Source organism: Phyllopteryx taeniolatus, chromosome 1 (assembly GCF_024500385.1).
Source record: "Phyllopteryx taeniolatus isolate TA_2022b chromosome 1, UOR_Ptae_1.2, whole genome shotgun sequence".
Lineage (NCBI taxonomy): Eukaryota > Metazoa > Chordata > Actinopteri > Syngnathiformes > Syngnathidae > Phyllopteryx > Phyllopteryx taeniolatus.
Genome location: NC_084502.1, coordinates 46,773,348 through 46,791,821, shown reverse-complemented (window position 1 = coordinate 46,791,821; position 18,474 = coordinate 46,773,348). Strand labels below are relative to the sequence as shown.

The window sequence follows — 18,474 nt, the reverse complement described above, 5'->3', positions numbered from 1 at the left end:
CATTCGCACCGACTGTATGGACAATTTTGAGTCTTCATAGAAGCACTTGCTGTGCATTAATTTCAAGGTCATACAGTGTTAGCCATCCATCCATCCATTTTCTGCTGGAGTCTATCCCAGCTGACTGTGGGCGAGAGGCGGGGTACACCCTGAACTGGTCGGCAGCCAATCGAAGGGCACATATAGAGAAACAACAATTCGCACTCACAATCCCCACCTACGGACAATTTAGAGTCATAATAGACTAATATCAAGGAATGAAAAATTACAAATACAACATTGTAGTTCGTTGTGTGCATGCACATTAATCTTTACCATTTACTTTTCAAGTCCATGTCCTGTACCTATGCTAAAATTCAGTACATGAAGGGGGTACTTGGATGAACAGTACATGGGAAACGTACATGATATTCTTGGGGTAAAAACTGTGAGTTTTGTCATATTTTGTGAAGTGTTTGTATTGCAAAACAACAAAGAAAATAACACAGACAACAAGGTGTTTAAATATAGATATTTTATGTACATCACACGACTAGAAAAGAAACACTATAGTCTTACACTGAGGATTCTGCATAGTCCTAAATTAAATAGTAATCTGATACAAAATTACTACAATAAATAAAGCTCATCTCGTTGCTTTGTTATTCACACATAGCAGTTGTACAAACAATAAATTACAAGCTCAGTGCTGTTTTTGCTGTTCAGCGAGAGGGCTTTCCTCAAAGGAACAAAGTGTGTGTTTCAGTGAGGTGTACAGATGTGCATATGGCTCTGCAAATTGCTTTGAATACTAACACATACATTGAAATCATCTATTGTTCAAGAAGGTTTACATCGAGTTGTTAAATTGCAATGTGTAAAGGAGGGTACACACATACTGATTTTGAAAATCTTTTTTTTACGATTTTTCAAATGTCAGAGACCCACATGATGAGGAAAGAAATCACCATGTGTGTCTCACTGCCCTTCTCGTGTGTGGTGTACCCGAGATAACCACCGCACCACACCACACAGAACCATATCGCCATAGGTCAGGATAATCTTTCAGAGAAATCCAATAATCAGTTCCGCTGAGTTTGATTAGCAGTGGCTTCAAATGCTCATATTTAGCCTGATTATCGGCATGTGTGTACCCTGCTTTAAGGCAGTGCACACCAATGGAAATTTCCCAGTGTCTTGTCTTTGTTTGCATTTTTTTTCTGTCACTCTCTATGCATGTAAGCAGACTCACACACATACACACACACACACACACACACACGCACGCATGCACACACTTCAAAAATGAAGCAAAATAAGTGATCCGTCTCTAACCTCCATGAATGTGAATCTTAAGGACAGTCACGGTTACTTTTCCCCTCTGACAGCTGACTTTGAAAGAACACTGTTGTGTTCTTTAGAATGCGCAGGGGATTAGCGCAATCAACGCTTGTGTCATAAGGAAGAACATTCTTCCTGAGTTATTGCAGAGCAAATGAACTTCGAGAACCTGAGCAAGTCTCGAACTCAATAAAGCTTTTGTACTGCTGTATATTATTGTGCAGAATGGACAGACTGTAAAGCACCATTTAAACACCGAATGTCTGGGTTTCCCCGTCCATTGTTGGTCAACGTCTTCCCCATCCCTTGATAGCTGGAGGGTCAAAGCAATGACGTAAGCTGGAGGGCGAATGACGTGTGTCTCCCTTATTTAGGAGGATATACAGTATGACTCAAAACACACACGCTCGAACACACGCACACACACACACACACACACACACACAGCAAAAGACAAACAACGTTTGGATGCGGAAACAAAGTTGAGTCACCAACATGCAACACAAATGCCTGACTACAAAATAAACAGGTCCTTGCTTAACTTTTGCTCTGCAAATGTGATTCTGAGACATTCTTCAAGCACAGTCTCTGTGAGACTTGGTCCAACATTCACAGTCCTGATTAAGGTTTTAGATGATGTCTTAAATTCGTTGGTCCCTCGTCCAACATGCAGCACTTGATCATTTTATCGGTCCACTTTTGTTGTCCTACAAAGCCTTGTTCCCCTCCTCCTGCCATTTTAACATTTTCTTCCAAGACAGTGTTTAAAAGCAGAAGGGCGGGAATTCAGCAAACATCCCTTGGACAATTTCCCGCCCTGGTCCTTACACTGGACTGTCCTGCTGTGCCAGCCAGTGTCACAAGTCCTGGAGCAGATCATCCATGCTCCTGTCACCCATTGGGGCCCGGGAAGTGGTGTAGACAGACTGGTAGCTGTCGTTGGCGCAGGAACCAGGATAGTGGGAGTGGGGGACGATGTAGTAAAGCTGCTGGTGGTGGTTCTCGTTGTGACAGTTGTAGTGCCCTGCAAATGGGCCAAATTCAAACTGGGGACAAGCAGTGGTGGGGGCTTCTGTGGGGTTGTCCGGCGTGGCGTGAAGAAGCTATAACGGACATCCAGCGGCTTTTTAGCATCTGTGGCAAGGATCTGGACTACCAAGGCTTCTTGGAGGGCCCCAGGGCCCATGCTGTGGAGCCACTCATCCCTTTGACTCCAGCCACTGTAGTTAAGCACAGAGCCGTTGAGCGGAATGATGCTCTCTGAGGTGGAGATCATGAACTTGCCATTGAGGAGGTAATCCCCACTGGGTCTCCGGAGGGCGAGGTAGGCGGTGAAACGGGTCTGGTCTTTTGCCTTGTGCTGACGAACCTTGATGTGTGTGGAGCCTACAGGGATCTTCACTACATCCGTGTAGCCCTTACTGTTTGTCAGGGTGAAAGGAAAGATTTGGTTAGCCAATAAAATAACTATACAGACAATAGTCTTAGTGGTAATATAAACATAACAAGCATGCGCAGGTAAGTCAGCAGACAACTTTTGCTTTTTCATGCCTATTTGCCAAATTTATTACAAATGTATTAATTATGGCTCGCCGCCATATGTCCTTCTTCTGTTGACTTGAATGGCTTTATACATTTTTTGTGAGCTATTTGTCCATTTGTATGACATTTTTCTTGCATCAGGCTGACTGTATACCTTTTCATGTCATGTTACGGTCCTCACACGTCTGCTCAATTGAGCTGTAACAACTTTGCATGTACACAGACAGTATAGTCCCCTTCCAAGCACACATAAACATCACCCAGTCTGCATACTTTCACTTTGGAAACGTCAATCGCCTTCGTCCATCCCTCACCCCTCACATTGCTGCTGTCCTTATTCATAGCCTCGTCACTTCACGCCTGGATTATTGCAACTCTCTCCTGTTTGGTCTCCCCCACAAGTCACTACAAAAACCACAGCTTCTCTCAAGGACCCCCTCCACTCACCACATCACTCCAGCCCTGCAACATCCCCATTGGCTCCCTGTCCAATACCCCATTCCAATATAAAATACTGATCTGCACCTTCAAGACCATAAATGACCTCGCCCTGGTAAACTGTATCCTGCTGATCTCCTTGCATGTTGCCAGACCCACCTGCTGTCTCAGATCTTTGTCCTCCCTCCATCTAAACGTCACATTTCTCCCTTCTACCCCCCCCCCACACACACGTCTTTGTAACTCCCCACTACCTGACCTCTGAAACATAGACTCATTAACCGTCTTCAAATACAAACTCAAGACACACCTATTCCGGACTGCATATTCACTTTAATGTTTCCCATATCATTTGCCATTTTAATTTATGTTCTGTTATTTGTATAGTATTGTTTGATTTCTTTTAACTTGTACGGTGATCTTCAGAGGCTTGAAAGGTGCCTTTAAATAAAACAAATTATTATTATTATGAGTAGTAGTAGTATTATTATGATGATTATTATTATCATCATCATAAAAATAGATATGTTTTGTTTTATCCTGCGTTTGGCAAGAGAGTTTTCTTTGTTCTTACCTTTTCTTGGTGAAGTTTCCCACAACCCGTATGCATCCTGTGCTGTCACCGCCACATATACCACACTTGTCAAACTGAAGCTTGGAGCCTATGATGCCATCGCAACCTGTTCGCACGCACCTCCCCTTCACGCACACCGAGCTGCTGGAAGGACGACACTCGGTCCCGTCTATCACCTGAAAACAGAGGGTTTCTTTAACCTAAAAATGCTTTTTCACTGAAATGTCCCAGTTCCATTTTTTGCCAATAGCTCACCCTGTGCGAGAACACCACATAGTAACCGGTTCCTTTTGCTCTGCAGGTGAGTTTGCAAACATCTTTAGGGAGAACTCCAGCATATTTGGGCACCCACTCAACAAATGTTTTCACCCCTTTAGGATCTGTCTGAGGGCCATTGCGCACCGCACATTGCTCCTGTCGGAAACTCTTATCTAGAGGAAACGGTGAAAAGACACATTTTGTAGTGTATTGTACTTACATCCCATTCCAATGCACGATACTGCACTCACTCGATGGTGGGCATGGTGCAACATTGCAGGACCGGTAGATGGCTCTCTTCCCAGTGCAGTAACGCCCATTGTTCCGCGGTGGCGGGTTGTTGCACAGCCGCTGGGCGAATTGCACTCCACCACCACACGTTCGAGTGCATGAGCCCCAAGAACCCCAGGAGCTCCAGCTGCCATGGTTGGATGACTGCGGCGCAGTGCAGAAAGGGAAGGGTCAGTCACATCGAGATTTTATGCTTCCCCAGAAAGGCAGAAAGTTTCAAATGCAGTCACCGCCTACCGAGTAATGTCTCTTGCGTGTTTTGTCCACACACTTCCCCTGCAGGCAGATGCGCCCCTTTCCGCAGGGTGTTCCCTCCACGGCTGGCAACTTCTTGGTCAGACACACCATCTGTCCCTGGCGAATAACTGCACACCACAACCGGGAGCACACGTCCATACCAGGGCATACGGTGTATTCTGGCCCGAAAGCAAGGCGGCACTGGCGCACGGCATCATAGCTCTGCCCCGGGAGCTCTTCGGGACCCAACAGGGGTTGACGGGGGGAGTCGAGAAGACACTCGGCTGGGACAGGGGCAGTGTCGAGAATAAGATGATGCTGGCGGTACATTACTTGTCTCTTCACAATGTCTTCACACTATACTTTATGGCCATGGTGAAGAAGCTTACATATGATCTTTGGCTGTGCTACAAATACATTCCTTGCTCAGTGATAGAAACTGTGGAAGTTCACGCAAGAAAATGCTTTAAAAACCTCACCATTGCCATCGTCAAAGAAGTCTGTGATGGTGGCCGAGGTACAGCGGCTCCAAGGTTTGGACGCATCAATGGAGGTGAGGATGGAGGACATTAGCCTCTTGTCGCTGTTCACGCCGAAACGCTCCTCACAGAATTTGGAGTCGTCATGGGACAAACCGAGCAAATGGCCTGAGGCAGACGGGGGAAGGAATTGAAATGTTATGTATGGTCGATGGAGGCGGAAAATGATGCCACAGGTTTGCACATGCAGCAAGAATGGGAAAAGAAAACACAACGAGCACTCAGGTAATCCTCTCATGGTAATCAACAACCACAGAGGTGCTGACAGATGAGCCAGTCCAAACTTGTCTGTATCTCTCTTTGTCTTAACAAGTGTATCCATGCTTACCGATCTCGTGCGCCACTGTGAATGCGGCGTGAAGCCCGTCATCCTCAATGACGGCACAGCTTCTTTCTGGTGAGCAGATAGTGCCAACGTCTGCCATTCCCAAGGTGTCACAGGAGTGATGGCCGCAGAGGTCCTGCACAGATGTAATGCAGTGACTTTAAAGCAGCCCCAGGACTTGATATTTACTCTCCCTTTAATGTTTCTTCCACCACCATTTGCCAAACCAAACATTTGGTTACATGATATTGATTGTCACACAACCATGCAGACGAGGCCTCAGGGCAGTCTTGCCACTGTTCGCCGAACGCACTGATCAATTGATTAATTCCCCCCGTCATGTCAGAGAGGAAATGGCATGTGTGAACACAGACAAACATCGTCAAGAAGACGAACATTCGCCCTAAATCGTGCTGACGGGCCTGCTGGGCTCTAGAGGGAGGGTGTTTACCCGGTTTACCCGGTGGACCAGTTAGGAACAAACTGCCTTGTGTTATGCACTCACACTTGACTGATTGGGTGGGACCACTGCACACACACACACACACACATACACACAAATGTACATCACTCCTGTTCATGTGAATAAATACAGTACATGTGCTTGCAGGACACAAACAGGATAAATATGCGCATTACAGCAAGAAAGTGTGTGTTTACCAGTTAACTGCTGAACAGTTATAGTTGTTGACACACATGGCCAATGAGGGGAAACTTACACGCACTGAGTGCTCTTTCCTTTCTTACTGTGCGGACAAGCACAATGTTTGTTTTGAATCTAACAGTGGGAGTGTATAGAAAGTTTCTTACACTCTTTCACCCCATAACGTTTTTATGTTTTTTCACCAAAACCATCCAAGACAATGGTGTGAAAGCTTGTGTTTTTACAGCAAAGCATGAACCAAAAGAAGAAAAATATAAACTTTGCTTGTTTTCACTCCCAACATTATTTTTTCTTTCAAAACAGACAAGGGAGAAAACATAAAAGAGAAACAAATCAAAGGAAATTGACCAATGGAATGGGGATGGAGGAATGCCGGAAATGAAAGAGGAGAACTGGTGCGGGGCATAGGGTTACGGGGGGATTGGCACAAATAACAGGCGAACAGGTGGAAGGCTGGATTCGAAAATCAGGCGACGATCGGTGGGTTGTGTGCCAACGTGTGAGAGACTGACTGGTCTCAGCCAAGATTTGAGTGAAACAGCCAATCACACACACATGTTTAAAGGCTGAGTAAGCTAGTTTAGTTTACACTAAAAACACTACACATCTGATATCATGACTACATCAACCCAATAAAGACACACAATAGAGTGGAGACCACTCATACTCGTATGTATGTAACATGCAGCAATTATTTAAAGTGTAGTGGAAGTCGTAGTAGAGAAGTAGGTTTTCCTTTGCCAACAAACAGTGAGGAACCAGGAACCGCCTCAGTGATAGGTAATATATTAACTACATATTATGATGGGCTGCACGGTAGACGTGTGGTTAGCACATCAGCCTCACAGTTCTGAGGACCGGGGATCAAATCCCAGCCACGCCAATGTGGAATTTGCATGTTCTCCCCGTGCCTGCGTGGGTTTTCTCCGGGTACTACCACATCCAAAAAACATGCATGGTAGGTTGATTGAAGACTCTAAATTGCCCGTAGGTGTGAATGCGAGTGCTAATGGTTGTTTGTTTCTATGTGCCCTGCGATTGGCTGGTGACCAGTTCAGGGTGTACCCCGCCTCCCGCCCGAAGATAGGTGGGATAGGCTCCAGCATGCCCGCGACCCTAGTGAGGATTAGCGGTACAGAAAATGGATGGATAGATATTAGGATGCACTGGGATGGTCGTGTGCCAGTAAAATTGAGCGGCTATATGAGCTTTTGAAAGGAGAGTCGTGAAAAAAAATCACTGATGCGTCACCGTTAGTGAGGGCGAGTCCCATGTGGTGTGCCTGCTGTCCAGGGTCGAGACTTAAGGCTCCAGGGGCTGTCTGCAGGTTGTCAACAGATGCCAGACGAAGTATAATGTGTGAAATATCAAGAACAGGTAAAACAAATAGAGGGGCCATCTGCGACGGCGGCAAGAGCTGGGAAATGTACACCGTGATGTAGACAAAAACTCATGGACGCGGTGGGGTGGGGGTTTGACAAGTGGACAGGAAAGGGAGGAGTCGCCGCCACACGTGCAAATTCCATGTAAAAGGTTAAATGACATCACTATGCAGTCAAAGTCAGCAGACGTGCAAAGCACGGCGGGACAAGACTTAGGGCATTTATGGATTGGTATGCAGCCTGGGCATCCCATCACGCAGCCATTTGGCATTCACTGCCATGCCACGTTTGATACCAAACACTGTACGTCCCAACTTCCATCACACAGCAGTGGACCGTTACAACATTCTCAGCCACAATGGCCGCTTCACACTTGTTCGCCTTGTGATCGCCATCCATCATCAGGGTGGCGGGTAAGCTGAAGCCTATCCCAGCTGACTTTGGGCAAGAGGTGGGGTAAACCCTCGACTGGTCGCTGGCCGAGTTGCAGCGCACATATAAACAGCCATTTGCAAAAAGATTCACACCTTCAGACAACTTAGACTGCTCAATGAGCCTAACATCCGTGTTTTTAAAATGTGAATCCATGCAAAGTATGAGGAGAACATGCAAACTATCCTCAGAAAGGCCGGAGCCGAGATTCAAAACAGAAATCTCAGAATTGTGAGGCAGATGTGCCAACGACGAGTCCACCGTATTCGTTCACATGTGAAGTGAATCTCTATTTTTCCACAAAGTTTTTGAAAAACCTCAATTGAAAATACAGTATATAGGAGAATGAAATGGCCAGACAGAGACTATTGAGAAATGGTTCAAATATCGTTGTCTCACATGCTGAAATTCTTTGATTTCTTTTTTTCACCCACAATGCAGCTGGGTACAAGACACCTGAGCCAAATGCAGTTATTTCCTGGCAGTGCTCTTTCAAGGGAAACAGTAACTTTGTGCTTGCACATTCCTGTTTCACTCACTGCTTTCCTGCAGTGTTTAGATGTGCAGGTCTGCCCATCATGTTGATTGACAGGTTTAAGTGACAGCAATTTTAGTCCTCAGTCACAGCCAAGAATCCTGAGGATTGGGCTTTCAGAGCCAAATAGGTCAGGGGTCAACGTTAAAGTGAACTGCTGCCGGCTTTTATGGGCTTATTAAGGGCATGACCCAAAAATGGGGTCATGAAAGAGGAGCCAATACACTAATTTGTCTGAAAGACATGCAGTCGATAATAGTAACAACATAACAACAGTTTGATGGTTTGCAGGGCAGGTGAGGGTTCACATGCTTCTACGGGTTCAGTTATAAAGAAATTGAAAAGGTTCCAGAGAAGTGTGTACAGTGTTAGATGTGTGAAAAGATTTTACATCCAAAAATGGGCTGCATTGCCAAAATCAGGTAAGTCCAATGTGTTGCCAATGTAACTTGTTTTGGAAGGATAATTGTGCAAATCCACAAGGCGTATTCGGGCCACACTAAAAAGAAAAAAAAACATTACAAAACAAAACATTTTGGACAAAAAGTTGCACAATTTCGCGATTAAATTATAGAGTAAAATGTATATAATAGCTGCATGATATTTTGTCTTATCATCGTCATTGCAATGCACGCAATGTATGCAATAGAGTGTACTGTAATATACAGAGAATCAACTGTAATATTAAATGTGAGCAGCAGAGGGACCTGTTTGGACATGCTCAAAGGATTCAAAGAAATGGGCGTGCTGTACTTCCTATTTTGCTCTTTAGAATGAAACTACAGTAGTCAAGGCACGTGGCAGCTGCGTGAGTGCACGAGGTGCATTCAGGGACATGCGTAAATGTGTGCTTTTGTAATACAGTACATAATTCTAAAAATGGATTACTAGAAAAATTATCATTTGTATCGGAATGCTTAATTTTAAACACTGTACTATGATAATATGGAATTTATTTGGTTTTGTAATATAAGAATAGAGAAATGATTTTGTTAAGATCGTCAGCCAGAGCTGCAACGAATGCAAAGTTATCAATGTCCTTTCACCATCGTTCCTTTTATACTGTGTTGCGTGTTTTTGTTTTCATATTAAGGACAAAAGTCCTGTTTTTGTTTTAATACCTCATTTTAAAAAATGCTATTAAAGGAACAAGTTTTTCCTCATGTTTTTGAGATTGTAGGGTGAAAGCTGCAGCTAGCAACTAGTTGATGACTGAATGGGTGGCAGCAATGGGAAAATGAAATTCCAGTATTTTGAGAGTAATACTGTAATATGTCGGCAACATAAAAAAATAAAAAGAACTATGAACTAGTTCACTTTTGGACCGGTGAACTTAGTTAAAAAAATTTAATTATGAACTCTGAAATGAAGTAGTTCGTTTTTTGAACGATGAGCCGAACTTTGAAGTAGCTTGCGTAAAAAAATGAACTTTCCCAACACTGATCCTGTGTAATTTCCATCCAATTTCCATTCCATCCATTTTGTTTACCGCTTATCCTCACCAGGGTCGCGGGCTGCTGCAGCCTATCCCAGCTATCTTCGGGCGGAAGGCGGGGTACACCCTGAACTGGTCGCCAGCCAATCGCAGGGCACATAGAAACAAACAACCATTCACACTCACATACACACCTACGGGCAATTTACAGTCTTCAATCAATCTAACCCTGTATAATTTCACATCAAAAAATATATTGCTGGTTTAAAAAATAAATCTCTGTAATTTTTTACCAATATCATGCAGCCTAATATATATATATATATAAACAGGGTGATTGAAAAGTAACTCCCTATTTTAACATACTTATAATTTCTTCATATAATGTAATCTTTTTCTAATTTTTCCATGATTAAAGGAGCAAATCTATTCTACCAAACCAACGACTTTGGAAGAACTTGAAGGGCGAAGTTATGTCTTCCATCCCACAAGAGTTCCTTGTGAAATCAGTTAATGCAGTTCCCAGGCGGCTTGAGAAACTGCTGGCTAATGCTGACGCTCGTATCGAATTTTAAATAAAACTCCATGCAATACACTTTCTTCTCATGGTCATTTCTTGTAAGAATTGTAGTTCAGAAATGAATAAACTTAAAAATAAAAAAATACATATATATATATATATATATATATACATATATATATATATATATATATATATATATATATATATATATATATATATATATGTGGTCGATTGGTTAGAGCGTCAGCCTCACAGTTCTGAGGACTGGGGTTCAATCCCCGGCCCCGCCTGTGTGGAGTTTGCATGTTCTCCCCGTGCCTGCGTGGGTTTTCTCCGGGCATTCCAGTTTCCTCCCACATCCCAAAAACATGCGTGGTATGTGCCCTGCGATTGGCTGGCAACCAGTTCAGGGTGTACCCCGCCTCCTGCCCGATGATAGCTGGGATAGGCTCCAACACGCCATGACCCAAGTGAGGAGAAGCGGCTCAGAAAATGGATGGATATATATATATATACACACAGTCCTCTCCAAATGTATTGGGTCAGGTCCTTTGTTTTTGTTTTATCCTGCAGACATTTGGGTTTCAGATCAAAAGATGAATATGAGACAAAAGTTTAGAATTCCAGCTTTAATTTCATGATATTTACATCTAGATCTGTTAAACAACTCAGGAAAGCGCCCCTTTTGTTTGAACCCACACACTTTTCAAGTGAGCAAATGTATTGGAACATGTGACTGATTTGTGTTTCTAGTTGCTCAGGTGTTTTAGATTGACTGCTTAAACATTAAATAGTGCTTGTTTTTGGCTTTGGATTTCACCTGTGAAAACTGCATTTGTTGTTCAGCAAACATGAAGACCAGAGAGCTGTCAATGGGCGAAAGGGAAACCATTTTGAAGCTGAGAAATGAGGAAAACTCGATCAGTGCTATTTCACAAACATTGGGCATAGCCAATACAACAATTTGGAATGTCCTGAAAAAAAAAGAAACTTCTGGTGTACTGAGCAACAGACATCGAACAGGTCAGCCAAGGGTATCAACAGCACTTGATGACAGAATCATCATGAGCGTTGTGAAGAAACACCCAAAGACAACAGTCAGTGACATCACTGCCAACCTCCACAGGGCAAGGGGTGAAGGTATCACAATCCACTGTTCGAAGAGTAGAAATATACAGGCCATATACCACAAGATGCAAACCACTCATCAGAAAAAAAGAATCAGAAGGCCAGATTGGATTTTGCAAAGAAGTAAAGAGACAACCCACAAAAGTTTTAATGTTTTCTCCACTTATGAGACCAAGATTAACCTCTACCCGTGATGGAAAGGCCAAAGTATGGAGAAAGAAACCATCTGCTTATGATCCAAAACACACAAACTCATCTGTGAAGCATGGTGGAGGTAATGTCATGGCTTGGGCTTGTATGGCTGCTTCTGGGAACGGGCTCACTAGACTTTATGGATGATATAACACATGATGGTAGCAGCAGAATGAATTCTGAAGTCTACAAAACCATTTTGTCTTGCAATTTACAGAAAAATGCATCCAAACTAATCGTGAGAAGCGTCATCATGCAACAAGACATGACCCAAAACACACTGCTAACACAACAAAGGACTTCATCGGGGGAAAAAGTGGACCTTAACCCAAAAGAGCATGCATTTTACCTCCTGAAGATGAGACTGAAAGAACAAAGAGGCTGCAGTAAAGGCCTGGAAAAGGATTTCAAATGAAGAATGCGACAGTCTGCTGAAGTCAATGGGTCGCAGGCTTGATGCCGTTTTTGCAAGTAAGCGTTATACAATCAGATATTAAATGTTATTCACGTTTAGGATTCTTTAATAATGTCTGTTCCAATACTTTTGCTCCCTTGAAAAGTGGCTGGCTTCAAACAAAAAGTGCTCTGTCCCGAGTTGTTTAACACGTCTAGATGTAAATACCACAAACTAAACGCTGGAATTCTGAACTTTTGTCTCATATTCATCTTTTGTTCTGAAACCCAAATGTCTTCAGTGTACAATAATAATAATAACCTTACTGTTTCAATACTTTTGGTGGAGAGTATACTCTTCCAATACTTTTGGTGGAGACTATATATTCTCTCTCTCTCTCTTTAAATATATATATATATATATATATATATATATATATATATATATATATATATATATATATATATATATATATATATATATATATATGTGTGTGTGTATATATATATTTATATATGTGAAATGAAGGAATGATATCAGAGTAGCTGTTTCTTTCCTGTGTAAGGATGAGCAATGTCGAGGTTCTGGACAAGTTTTTATTTTCCTATTTTGACAGGAAACAGTGAGAATGTCGGACACGATTTTGGATCCTGAAGGAGTGGAATTCCAATGAACATGCCGTCTCTGACTGACTGGATAACATCAGGGGCCCTAATGCTTTATGGCATTTTGACTCGTATGATAAAATTAAGTTGTATAGTATTGCAATTAGAGGGTGCATTGACTGATGTAGTCACCCCGTATTGCGGATGGAAGCATACTGCACTTACGGTGATCCTACAGTAACTGCGGACTACTTCGTGAACAAGGTGACTCGTGTTGGAGGCTGTCCACGGTGAAACCCAAATCTGTGTTGCTCTTTCTCCAGAACATCCATCCATCCATTTTCTGAGCCGCTTCTCCTCACTGGGGTCGCGGGCGTGCTGGAGCCTATCCCAGCTGTCATCGGGCAAACAACCATTCACACTCACAGTCACAGTCACACCTACGGGCAATTTAGAGTCTCCAATTTATGCATGTTTTTGGGATGTGGGAGGAAACCGGAGTGCCCGGAGAAAACCCACGCAGGCACGGGGAGAACATGCAAACTCCACACAGTCGGGGCCGGGGATTGAACCCGGGTCCTCAGAACTGTGAGGCTGACGCTCTAACCAGTCGTCCACCGTGCCGCCTTCTCCACAACAATCACTTCAAAACTGATAATGATAATAATCTGATGTTGATGATTCACAATTCTGAATATTTCATTTAATTCCCATAACATTATAACTCTAATATAAAAAATATACAACTTTTATCTCAAAAACCTACTACGTTTTTCCTCAAAAACAATACAACTCTATTGTTGTTAAATTAGGACTTAAGTTAGTGTTATTGTCTTTTCCTTTCAGAGTGGCCCTAATATTACTTTCTACAAAGCCTATCATGTTTGTTTGGAGTTTCTTATCTGGTTTGGCTCTCTGCTCTTAACCACAGAGGTTGCCTTAGGGGGGGGCATCATTCCATCTTTTTATTCATGGCCGCTGTACCAAAGAGTGGCCATCTGTAGACACTAGGCTTCTCTGCGGGCTTGCCCAAGCAGGTGGAGTGTCAACAACGATTGTAGGTGGTTGGCACGCAGGGACCGGGACTTGCTGCCAGCTACTTTAGACACCCGTGCCAATGAACGACAGCACCAACCCAACACGTGTATCCTTTGGAGATCCAAAGTAATACTCCGGATGCTCGCTTCAAAAGCAGAAAGGTTTGGCTGTGGTTCAGGCCGTAGGGAAGGAGGGAGGCTGAAGTAAAGCAGGGAGAAGAAAGGCTAAATTAGTGCGGTCTCCATACAGCCTGTGTTTGTTTTTCTGACAGCCTCAGCTGACAGATGCTGTAAAAGTAACCAGGAAAATAAATTGCAGACTGGAGCGATGTGAGGATGATACGGGTCAGGAGAGACTGCCTTATTAAGTCGCAGTGGATTTTTTTTTTTTTTTATTCGAGATTTTTCTGGGTTGCACCCTGTAGATGATTTTCAAATTCCCAAGAAGAATTTGTTTGCAAACGCCTCAGGTCTCAGCTTCTGAGGCTTGAAGGCGGTCAGGGGACTGACAGGGTAAGCTGGAGATAGAGGAGTCTGCCCAGAAAAACGCGCGCAGACGCAGGAAATTCAGTTTTTAAGCACAGAAGCGTCAGCACATTGAGGAAGACAGAAAGGGCTAGTGGGGCACGTGGGAGGCAGGCTCTCTGGACTGGGATCTGACAGCTCATAGCCAACATTACCACTAGCATTGGTCTCCATGTGTGTCCTGAACGCACTGAGTCACGGGACATGTCAGAAAAATTTCGTGGGTGCTTAAACACGAACAACATCGAAATCAAAACAAGCAATGGCGTCACTCCGTTGCCTTGGCATCGCACCTGGGCGACAAGCGGCCTGGCGCCTCGGGAAGGGAAGGATGTTTGTTTACCTGCCTAGTGAAGAGGATGGCGGCGTCGTGGTGGTGTTGGTGGTCGTCGTCTAGCGGGTTTTGCTGGTTCTGCCACTTGCAGAAGCTCTTGAGAGTGGCCGCCGCGTTCTTGGACACTTGCAGCCCTTTGTCTTTGTCGGTGACCGCGGTTACTTTGACCACGGACAGCCGGATGGGGTTCTCGATGCTGGCGTGCCCGTACAGCTTGGACGCGATCGAGGCCAGCGTGAGGAGATAGTGGTTTAAGTCCTTCCCGTACTTCTTCGTCATGGTCTCGTCCGCCACCAAGAGAAGCTCCACGTGTCTGGCGCGGGAGACCGACCTCTTGCGCCGCACGCGGCTGTCCGCAGCTGCAGTTCCGAGGAACCGGCTCCACCGTCTCCGCCCGTGCGGGCCCGGGTCAGGCGCGGACAGCCTCCCTCGGTCCGGCCTCTTGCGCCGACTTTTCCCAGCCGCGTCCCTGCGCCCCCTGCGCCCGTCGCGCGTCCCGCAGCTCTCGTGGCCGTCGCGCGCGGCTTCAAAAGTGAAGTTCTCACGCGTGAACACGTGGAGGGCGTGTTCGGCGTCCTTGTCCTGCAGAGCGCGCGCGTCGTGCTCGTGCCCCTTGGCCCGGACGATCGGCGTGACGGTGTACCGCACGCCGTGCACGGCGAAGAAGCCTTCCACACCTCCGCCGCAGAGGTTGAAGACGGCCAGGGACTCCGGGTTGGTGTTGACCGTCCCGCGATAAACGCAGTCCCGCTGCAAAGACTCCGAGCTGCCTCCCATCATGGCGAGGACGTACTGGGGGCTCAAGTGATGCGACAGAACCGACTCATCGCGCTCCATGTCCAGCTGAAAGCGACTCCCATCCAAGTAGACAAGGTATCCGGCCCTCCCGCCTCCGTTATAAATCCGGTCAACGGTCCGCACGACCCCATCTGTCCTCCTGGCTGGTGTGAGCTGCGAACCGTTCGCAGGTGGGAGATAGAAACCCTGGAAAACGGAGACCCCGGTGGCGCCAGACTCCGACTCCAGCAGCACGCCCAGCGACAGCAGACGGAACCAAAGCACGCCACCGGCCGCAGCACCAAGGAGCCTCACCATTGTTCATTCCACACGGTGCAGCATCTATACGCTATACTATGAACGAAACACGAACCCTGGACGAGCTGCGGAGGCAACTTATTTGTCGGGCCAAAAAGCGCATCCTTCCATGGCCTGCAAAAGAGCGTCAACAAAAGCAGTGAGGGGAGACAAAGTGCGTGCAGTCTGGACTGAACTTGGAGAACAAAATCACAAAGTTTGCGCTTAATAGGACCCGGAGAGGAAAAGTCCTGCCCCCTTTACGCTCAATCACCACTCCTCCACCCCCACCCCCTTCGCTCTATAGCTCTCTCTTGCTCTTTTCCTCAAAACAGTCAAGTGCTGGGAGCAGAGAGAGAGAGAGAGAGAGAGAGAGAGAGTTACCCGAAAAATGCTTCATGCTTAGCAGAGCAGCGTTTTGCTTTACGTGTCCCCTTGTTCAGATCCTCGAGAGGCAAAGAAATCACTTTGGCCGACTCTCAGTCCTCAGCAGCCAAACAAACATATCCTCCACATGACATGACAAATTGCTAACTGATGAAGAAATCTCGTCACCATCTGTTTTAGGGTGGGAATCGCATCACTGCACACGTAGCAAAAGAGCTGTCTGTCTCTCAACACTTGAACTCCACTAAAAAAAATGTCCCTGTTATTTTTAGCCTTTGCAGCTGGACTATTTGAATAATTCAGGTTCTTCCAATTGGATTTAAGTGCTGAGTTTCAGCAAACTAGACAGAGATAGATAATTTATGCTTGTTCCGTGAATAAAAAGTTGTTGTTCCCGCGCGAGATGTTAATGGCGCAGGCCTAAGTCAGAGAGGAAAGAGAGACGGAGGCAATCTGCGGCGCCATCCAGTTGCACTCCCGAACGTGACGAAACAGGTGTGTGTTTGTGTGTGGCTTGTGCAGGTGTGTGACGGTGCCGGGAAATGGCCTGGATTTTCAAAGAGCATTAGCTCCATACTATATGCCTCACTGGAGCTGAAGTCCCACACTCACAAGAGCTTGAGAGTGGCTTTTCTCAAGCATCTTAAAGGAGACAGAATGCAGTCAAAAAAGTCAATTTCACATTGAATGTCTCCTTTAAAGGATCTGTGGTGCTGCTCATTTACTGAGTCACCAATGGAAGCCAGCCTGTGAGGCCTCACAACCTGCAGTGCCCATATTAGGTTGCCACTGTGTTGTCAAGTGATGAAGAGCCCATGCAGGTCAGCGTTCTCATCTGAAGCCCCACCGGTGAAATGCCAGGGAGTGGGCGTGAGATGGGAGAAGCTGAAGGAGCACAGCTAAACATGGAAATCTGCGCACTGCCACTGCATGCCATGCTGACAGAGTACAAAACCCCAAAGGATGCGTTCTTGCTCCGTACAAGCTCCTCGACAAAAGTGTGTTATTGGCGAGAGTCCTTGCAGCGGGGCCGATGAACTGTGGGGAAAGGGGGAGTCCCCCGGCGCATGTTGGGGACCCCTCGCTGGCAGCCCTCTTCCCGGTCGACAAATAATTTTCAAATGGGAACCTTCGTCTGTACCTCATACTGAAAAAAAAACGATTTCATTTTCAGTCGTACATGACTGAAATGTGGTAAACTGATGTATTTTTACCTTATTTTCGTCAAAAATAAATAATACAGTACGTGTTAGTTCAACACATTATAATCATGTGCAACCAATGTGTTCGAACTACGTAAAATCAAAGGACTTTTTTTTCAGTGCACCATTATTTTGGGCACCAATGCCCATGCATTGCACCATTATTTTTAGGAAGTTTTGATCTTGTTGACCTTCAGACGTGCGGTGCTGTAGCAACGACAAACTAACCTCGTGCACATAGAAATGTTCATAAGAAATTGTACAATTAGGCCTCACAATGTTGTTGCTCATATTTTATTCAGCTGGAGGCCACCGCAGCGGCTCCAATATCAAGGTGAACTTCATGTCCAACTCATTGAGCTGTTATGCAATATCTCCCCCACCAACAATTGTGCCGCCCACTTACTCATCTCTATTTTGTCCTCCTGTCTTGTCTCGAGTCTCGCGCACTGCTGGCTGCTCTATCATCACACCAAACTGTCAAGTGTATTAGCCGCAGTAAAAGTCATCTGTAAAGTCAAAGCAAATAAGGGGTTTGTGTGAAAGAGGATGTTTGATCAGGTTGCTCTGATGTCACACACACTTTGGCCCCACAACATTCTCTCCCTCCCTCTTTGAATGTCACACACTCACCCATTGGATGCTTTTTAATCCCTATCATCTGAGACGGAGATATATGCCAAAGCAACCATATGGACATAAACCGCCAATGTTATCCCCCCCGCCCCAACACACACATTTACCCGCAGGCTACAGCACATCACCAAAACAACTATCGAGGGCCTCCACGTGCCATGCCACGTGTATGGAACCAGCCCACCGCCTACCGTGACTGGGACAGGAGAGAACCAATACAGATCATTGACAAGCCGATCCTTTTACATAACCTCCAAGCTCTGTCTGTAAGTGGTGGTGTCATAACCCATCACCCGCTCCAACTACTCTGAAATAATCTCTATCTTCTTTTTCTGATTGCTAAAATTCCCATAAGGATGAAAATGGGATAAGAGGAACTACATGGCATGCTTCTTATGGCACGCCTGATGTGAGTTTGCGCATCTTCTCAGTGTGTTCCAAGCTTCTGTTACCTTGACACTAAGC

The 18,474-nt window shown here is 45.2% G+C and overlaps 1 protein-coding gene across 2 annotated transcripts; it reads right to left on the bottom strand.

The window, feature by feature from the left end:
- Positions 1-497: 497 nt before the first annotated feature.
- LOC133489438 (A disintegrin and metalloproteinase with thrombospondin motifs 5) lies at positions 498-16,040 on the bottom strand. Of its 2 annotated transcripts, XM_061798522.1 has the most exons (9): positions 14,720-16,040; positions 5,528-5,660; positions 5,140-5,307; positions 4,661-4,944; positions 4,384-4,567; positions 4,130-4,305; positions 3,875-4,050; positions 2,605-2,741; positions 2,333-2,540 (listed from the first exon to the last, which is right to left on the bottom strand). In XM_061798522.1, exons 1-9 carry the CDS (start codon positions 15,803-15,805, stop codon positions 2,473-2,475), a joined length of 2,412 nt encoding a protein of 803 aa, XP_061654506.1. In that variant the 5' UTR covers positions 15,806-16,040; the 3' UTR covers positions 2,333-2,472. The 2 variants fall into 2 exon arrangements, with proteins under 2 accessions (XP_061654499.1, XP_061654506.1); XM_061798515.1 differs by having other exon boundaries at positions 498-2,741; positions 14,720-16,034.
- Between the last annotated feature and the right edge of the window lie 2,434 nt (positions 16,041-18,474).